This window comes from Morus notabilis, unplaced genomic scaffold (assembly GCF_000414095.1).
Source record: "Morus notabilis unplaced genomic scaffold, ASM41409v2 Scaffold152, whole genome shotgun sequence".
In the NCBI taxonomy this organism is placed as follows: Eukaryota; Viridiplantae; Streptophyta; class Magnoliopsida; order Rosales; family Moraceae; genus Morus; species Morus notabilis.
Window position 1 is genome coordinate 300,999 of NW_010367598.1, and position 8,450 is coordinate 309,448.

General features: G+C 32.9%; 1 protein-coding gene across 1 annotated transcript; it reads left to right on the top strand.

Annotated features, from left to right (window-relative positions):
- The first annotated feature begins 3,426 nt into the window (after positions 1-3,426).
- On the top strand, positions 3,427-5,605 carry LOC21394041 (expansin-A4). Its single transcript, XM_010112840.2, has 3 exons — positions 3,427-3,653; positions 3,758-4,076; positions 5,222-5,605. Exons 1-3 carry the CDS (start codon positions 3,506-3,508, stop codon positions 5,529-5,531), a joined length of 777 nt encoding a protein of 258 aa, XP_010111142.1. The 5' UTR covers positions 3,427-3,505; the 3' UTR covers positions 5,532-5,605.
- Positions 5,606-8,450: the final 2,845 nt, after the last annotated feature.

The following is an 8,450-nucleotide window of genomic DNA, read 5'->3' on the forward strand; positions in this document are numbered from 1 at the left end:
GCCTCAAAAGCATCGGATATATTACTTGTACATATGCGCACACACACACAACAAAAATCAGATAAAACCAATACAAATTTAATCTAGATGGAGGAAAATCACTAGAAGATCTAGTGTGGACAATATCTACCAAAAAATAAGTCAACAGGAAAAATCTTATTGGGGAGAGATCCTAAAAATCCCTTACTTTGATGGAAAGATACGAGACGGAAAAAAGAAAAAAGAAAGGTAGACAAAAAAGAAGGGTCTAGGGCCGATAATTATTCCGATATAGTATATTTTTAAATATCATTTATGATCTTCTTATTAGACACAAGATATTGCTTTTTTGAATACTAGTTGATGCTACTTTGGATTTTTAGAACCCATGTACCTTAAACATTTTGTAATTTGGCACTTTGATTATTGTAATTTTTTCTTAGTAATTTAGTCTTTGAATTCCTATAAAAGTAGCAATATTTAACTCCAATTATGAAATCACGTCTATCCTTTTACACGGTTTACGGGAATCTCAAAAGAAACTTCATCAAATGATGACTAAACCTCATCCATATTTTCAGTCAATAAAACCAGCCGCATTTGGAGAAACAAGCACGATCTATAACGTAACTTCAACCATGCATATATATCCGAAAACGGTGATGTTACAAGAGAGATCTACTAACCCTCAAGATGAACGACAAAGTACTTCAATATATTTCTTAATCACCACTGTGCAATAATTACCTTCAATGAAGAGATCTAATCTACAATCCTAATCATGAAGAATATTCTTTTCCCTTTTTTCCCTTTAAAATCAAATTTCAATCTCACTTATCAAGGACAAAAATAAAAAGTTCAATTTACCCTTTTATTTGAAAAAAAAAAAAAAGATGTAATTTTCATGACAATCTCACGTAATCCACATTAAAAAAAAAAAAAAATGTATCCTCTATATAATTTCGTTACACTCGATGCGGCACTTTGGGTTATAATTCTAATTTTTGTGGGGGACACTTTTAGATTATATATCAAATGACTTGAGGCAATTTGTAGTGGGGTTTAAGTTTGAGAGGGTACTCGGATTCGACTTACACTACATTGTTTTTTATATAAAAATTTAAATTTAATTTTTTTTTGTTATAATATTTTCTCTAATATAAATTTAATTTTCAACTCAAATTCCCAACTCGAATCTAAAAAACTAACAGGCTTAGGGCTTGTTCTTTTGAGTGAAAAACTCAAAAAAATGCAACTCGAGTTACAACTTTATTCGAGTTCATGTTCTTTTAAGTTTAAACTCGAGTTTAAACTTGAGTTCAAACTCGAGTTTAGGACTAAAACTCGAGTTCAAGTTTCCCCTTCAACTCGAGTTCAGAAACTCCAACTCAAATTAATGAACATTATTTTTTCTATTCTTAAAAATGCTATAACTTTTTCGGTTTAATTCTGATTGAGATGATTTTTTTTTCTATGCGTTGACAACGAAAAGACGAATAAAACCCGACCCATATACCATATTAAAATTTTTCATCAGCATTGAGTTTTTATTAAAATATTACCTAAATATAAATTCAAATTTTGACTCACTCAAACACAAACTCAAAAATATTCTTATCTCAAATCATAACTTAATGTATGAGTGATCATGGTTAAGTTATCGTGCACAACATCTATTATATGAGTAGATAATTTGGTTTAAAATAAACTCTCTTGATTTGGCGTATTGTTTTCTTTAAAAATTAAAGCTAAATATTACATATTTTGTGGCTTATATATTTTTTTCCCAATGAATAAGAAATACACACATGTATTTTTTTTAAGACATAATACACACATGTATGTACATGCGTACATATTTTTTGTGGCTGGATATAGCCGTATCCCACAGTTGACTTTTTATTTTTTTATTTTTAAACAATGAGCGACCACCGCGAGTAAGAGTAAGCAAATGTGAGATTGACGTAGGCGAAAAATGTGCATCCAACTGTGAAAGGAGGTCTACGCTAACGTACGGCTAATGCACGGCGCAATACGTGGACCGAAGAATGCGGAGTTGGTGGGTCCCTCATCGAGCCCTTCTTCTTTCCGTTTATATTCTCTTCTCTTCTTCAATCTTTTGCCGTTAAAAAAGACCTTTAATTTGGCGGGTAAATCTTTACGGCGGGGAATTGGGAAATGAGAAAATGGGAACGCTCTATTCGTTCGAAAGTGAGAAACTTTTCTATTCTTTTTTACCGGCTGAAATAGTACTATAAAGATGAAACTAATTTAAGTTTATTTGATAATTTCTCTTTAATTTGGCTGATGGATTGATTTTTTTAACAAATTTGAAATTTTTTTATTAGAACGCACTTGGAATGTTGCCTTAAAAAATGGTTGAATGTTGTGTAGCTTTGCCAAATTTAGCTGTTCCTCCATTGTTTTGCTCAAAAACTCATACAATAGCTCGCAAATTTTACTAGTTACAAAATCTAGAATCTTTTTATTTACAGCATATACTAGCTAATTTTTTTATGATTAAAAAACCGAGTTCCAATGTTCAATGTATTTAGAAGGGAAAAACAAAAGTTCATTTATCTTTGTTAAAAATAAGGGTCTTGTTGTAATAGGATCTACAATCGGTAGTGTATGTTTTTAACTATTAAATCTGTTTCAAATCACATTCAAAATAAAAAAATATATACATATTAAACAGTTTTTAATACAAATTTAACAGTTAAAGACAAAAAACTTCAACTTTTCAAAATTCATAATGGAAATCTTCATAAAATAAAATAAAATAAACGTGAATTTTGGTAGTGGTAAATTGACAAGCAAGCGAGCGTTAATACGTTTTATCCGTACAATTTGGGACAAAAGGCCAAGGTCTTCCCTACTAGAGTCGACAACCCAAGTGCCTAAAGAATTCAAAGAGACAAACAAAAAGGAACAAAGAATTCTAAGCACATAGAGAGCCGCAGATAATGGCACAACTTACAAATGAAGCAAAGCGGTTTTCAATTTTCATATCAACCTTGATCTCCAAGTCCAACCCTTTTAGACCCTACCATCATTATCATTCATTCGACCGAAAAACTATTTTAATTTTATTTATTTATTTTTATTCTCTCTTTTCCATCCACAAAAACCCATTTCTACGTCATAAAAGAAATGACCAAACTCCAATGGTATTTCCGCCTGTCCAAGTCGGAAAAGGGTTCTTGGATTGTTGAATAGAATTAGCGCCAAAAAAAAATTAAAAATTAAAAATTAAAAAAAGCCCTCAAGTCATAACTAACAACGGGAGACCAAACAACATTAATTAAGCGTGATGATTTTGTACCTCCCCCTCATTTTACTTTTTTGACAATTCCAACTTTTTTTTTTTCTTCTCTCTCCTTCTCTCTCTCTAGTTTTTGTTGCATAAATAGCAACACATCCCCTGCCTCTGCCCTCACAGCACCACCACCATCCTTAAACAACAAACAAACTCATTTCTCCTAATCCCTCACTCTGTCTTTCCAGTGAGTGAGAAACCCAAAAAATGGCCCCCTTGAGTTTTATCATTCTGTTATCCCTCATAGCCTGCGCCGCCTTCGTCGACGCCAAAATCCCCGGCAACTACGGCGGCGGTTCCTGGCAAAGCGCCCACGCCACTTTCTACGGCGGCAGCGACGCCTCCGGCACTATGGGTACGTCGTACTTGTACGGACACATCACATTAAAAAAACTATAAGTTATAACAACAACATTATTACTTTGTCAACTAACAAATTACAAAATCTACAATGCATAGGTGGTGCGTGCGGGTACGGAAACCTGTACAGCCAGGGGTACGGAGTGAACACGGCGGCGCTGAGCACGGCGCTGTTCAACAACGGGCTGAGCTGCGGCGCGTGCTTCGAGATAAAGTGCGCCAACGATCCGCAGTGGTGCCATTCGGGAAGCCCCTCGATATTGGTGACGGCGACCAACTTCTGCCCGCCCAACTACGCCCTCCCGAACGACAACGGCGGGTGGTGCAACCCTCCCCGGTCCCACTTCGACCTCGCCATGCCCATGTTCCTCAAGATCGCCGAGTACCGCGCCGGCATTGTCCCCGTCACTTACCGCCGGTGAGCTTATGTTTTTTCTTTTTTGTTTTTTTAGTATTTTCCTCTTAACTGCCTTTAACTGTTTTGAGTTAAAATTTGGTAATATGGGTTTAGAATGGATGACTTCACAAAGTTCATGGTTAAATTTTAGATGCGTAGATCTCGTTAATTTTATATTGATTCAAATTTTATTATAAGAAAAAATGTTCAATTTTTTTTTATTATAATAAAAAAAATTCTCAAATAAAATTACATCTAAAAACTCAAACTAACGAACTAAACGAATACTTAAAATTTTTAATGAAACAATTGTGTTTCTTTTTCTTTTGATAAGAATTACACTAAAAAATATGAAATTTAACATTGTAGGTAAAGTTCATAGAATTTGATGAAATTCTATTTACACTACATTTTTTAGTTCAAATTTTCAGTACTTGGTATTAAAAAATTAATTTGTTGAATTTTCTTCACCTTTTATCATTTGATAGTTAACAACTTTTTTAGTGACATAATTATTTTATCATCCAATGATTAGATTGTTTTAATAATAGTGATTGTAATTTAACACCACATTATATTTTGATGCTTTTTACATATTATTCTAAGAATTCAAATCTTTTGTCTTATTTTCGTATTTTATTAGTTATTTTTTTAATTAAATTGTGACACTTCATTTAATTATTGAAATACTTTTACTATATTGTATTGGAGCAATAACTAATGAAATTAAAAAAAAAAAAAATCTGAACTCCTACGGATAAAATAACAAAATTGAGTTAGTCATGGTCCAATCACAATTTGTTTATTTGTTTATGCGTGGATCTCATTTCATCAAAGTGATTGGTAATTAAATACCGGTTGAGATCCTCTAAGCACCGATTCCAAAATTGTTTTGTTGTACTTTTGTAACATTGGCTTTTGATTTTAATCCAAAAGAATCACAACCGTCCGAATCAGATTTATATTTATCAGAGAACCGTATCCCTTTTTTGTCCCTCACGCATGTCACGTCTATATCCAACCCTGAAACACGACAGAGTACAAATCTCAAGTATCGCTGTACATCACTAGAAACCGCGTAAGAGGAGAAAAAACCCTGGCTGTTAAATTACTTTAATACCCTTGTGTAATGTCTAAAGTATGTCTGGTAATGAATGATTGCCTAGTGTGCCGTGCCGGAAGCAAGGGGGAGTGAGGTTCACGATCAACGGCTTCAAATACTTCAACTTGGTCCTGATCACCAACGTCGCGGGTGCAGGGGATATCGTGAGGGCGAGCGTGAAAGGATCAAAGACTGGGTGGATGAGCATGAGCCGCAATTGGGGTCAGAACTGGCAGTCAAACTCGGTCTTGGTTGGTCAGTCACTCTCCTTCAGGATCACAGGCAGTGACCGACGCACTTCCACTGCCTGGAACATTGTCCCATCTCATTGGCAATTTGGCCAGACCTTCACCGGAAAGAACTTCAGGGTCTGAATCGTCTTTTCAGAAGTTTCTGGGTCCTTTTATGTCATTTTGTTTTTTTTTTTTTTTTTTTTTTTCCCCTTTTCCCCTTTCTTTATAATCATGTCCTAAACTTTATTTGGAAAAAGACAGATAGCGAGAAAATGAGGGGAAAAGTGTGTTGGGAGTAGTAAACTCTTTTTGACTTTTGGGAAGAATGAAGAGGGTTGTTGTTATCAGTTACGTTGATGGTGTTTGAGAAAAAAAAAAAAGTTGAACTTTGAATGTAAGGAGCTGAAGTGGCTGGAAAGTTGTGGCCCGCAGCTTTGCTCACCAAGCATGATATATATGTGTAACTTATATACTATTTGTTTTTAAAATTTTGAGTCCAATTTTGTGATTTTTTTTTTTTTTTTTTTTTTGCTAACTCTTGAGCGCCTATTTGTGCTTTTTGAGGGTGATTAATTAGCTCAATCCTATTGGGTTTACTCTTGAATGATTTGATAGATAAGAGGACTTATATCAGGTCACATGAAAAGCGGTTGAAATTATTTTCATGTTTAGTGTTCATAAGTTCTTAATGGAGTGAATTATGAGACACTTCGTTAATTGACGTAAATAGTTAATGTCAAAATACTCACCGTGGTGATTGCTCTTTGCCTCTTTGATGACATTCAAAATAATAATTACGACTAGTTATCTCTTCACATACTATTTCATTAGAAAAAGAAAACTTAATCAATGAGAAAGTATTTGTCAATAGTTGTTTACTAATCTATTGTTCCATTAGGTCAATGTCAATTAAGTGATGACTATAAACTATGATCTCGTTTATTTCGCTAGTTCAAATTAGAACTCAAATTTTTGCTATAGTATTTCTTCTCATAAAAATTTAAATTTAACTTTTTATTACAGTAGTTTATTGACCAAAATCAATATAAAAAAATGTTTGAAACATCAATTTTAATCTCAACTTATCGTACCAATTTTTATATGGTGCTAAATAGGACTTAAAATTTAAAAATTCATTGTATTTGTGGTCTAATATTTTAAGGACACAATTATATAAAAAAAAAAACCTAAATTTTTTATTTTTTGCAAACATGCACCCAAAAATATTCATAGTGGGAAAGTTGGACTCTATATTTTTTTAATTTTGACATTTAAGACTCTATTTTTATAAGATTATTTATATCCATTAACGATTGGACTGATTTGACAAAAATTATCAACTTTAGAGCCCTAAATACTAAGATAACAAATTGATCTTTAACTTGTAAATGGACAATTCAAGATTTATTGGTACAATTCACTTGAATATGGTGACGAATTAATTTTAACTTGTAAATGGACAATTCAAGATTTATTGGTACAATTCACTTGAATATGGTGACGAATTAATTTTAACTTATAAATGAAAAATTCAAAATTCATCAGTACAATTCACTTGAATACAAAGGACGGTGACGAACAATACCTTATACATAAAAGGAAAAAAGCAAAAATATAATGGGAAGATTGAAATTGATTGGATTTGCAGAGGACCATATAGTTATTAATTATATTTTTGAAAAGAGTTTTATTTTTGAACTCATATGTGGATCCAAGAGCAAGCATAACAGTGTCTTATACATAAAAGTGGAAAGGCAAAAATACAGTGGGAAATTTTGAATTGGATTGGATTTGCCGAGGACCATATAGCTATTAATTATATTTTTGAAAGGAATTTTATTTCTGAACTCACACATGGAATCAAGAGCAAGCAAAAAGATTGGTTATATGTTCTTCCAAATTGTGAATCAATTCGAACCTATTAGTAGAGCCAAAAAGCATGGTTTTTACAATAGCATCTTCAATGTTATATAGTGGAGTAGTAGTGTAGCAGACTTGGTTTCGCTCCATTTCTGGTCAAAGGGAAAATTTATGCGTTCACATTTGGCAGTGCTACAGAATCATAGGTCATTTTTCTACAATGGGTAAAAGTTGTTGGAGTGAATGTATTCATTTGTTAGGTCTTATCTTCAGAGAAGTATCTTTTTACTTGAATTCCGATGGATGGAAAATCAGCAAATTTGGTAGGAAGACTACGACTTATGTCTATAAATTATAATTTATGGACTTCTCTTCTCTTTTCTTTTTATTTTTATTAATTTTTTTTTTTAAAAAGGAGCCTTTCAGACAGACTGAAAGTTGACTTTCACATAATACATTGTATTTTCAAATGAAATTCACAAGGTTAGCCCCGCGTACGGAGAAAACCCAACCATTTCAAGCTCTATAAACCCTCTTTTTTTTAAAAAAAAAAAGACAAACTTTTTTTTTTTTTTTTTTTTTTTTTTTTTAGGGGGCAACTCCTATCTAACACTTTTTAAAATCTTTACTTAGTGGTCATATACCACAATTAAGTAAGCAATATACATTAGGTAATGGAGCAGCTTTCATCGTCTAACTTGGCGTTTCAATTCTTCCAAAGATCTTCCTTTTGCTATTTGAGAGATTACGAGTGTAATGGGTTCTACAATCACTTTGTTACCTAGAAAACGCCTATCAATGGCGAACATTTGGCTCGGTTTAGACAAAAAGGATTACTTCCCATTCTTTTTGTGCAGTAATGAGTTGCATGTTATTAGTTGAATTGTCCCTATCCCATGTGACGCTTGAGTGTCCTTCCGTATGCCGAGCATGAGCTCTGGTCTCATTTGGAAGAATAAGAGCTTGGGAGATTGACCAAGGATGCGCTTACGTAGAATGCTTGAGGCTTCATTTAATATGAGAATTTAAATTAATGTGATTATAGTTTGAATTTTAGGGTTTGTTTGGTAAGAGAATTTAAATCATGGTGATTCTAATTTTGATTTTCGAATCAGAATTATGATTTATGATTTTGGACTATTTTTTACTTTATGTAAACAAATATTGATTTGAACCAAAATTATGATTTCAGTTATAAAA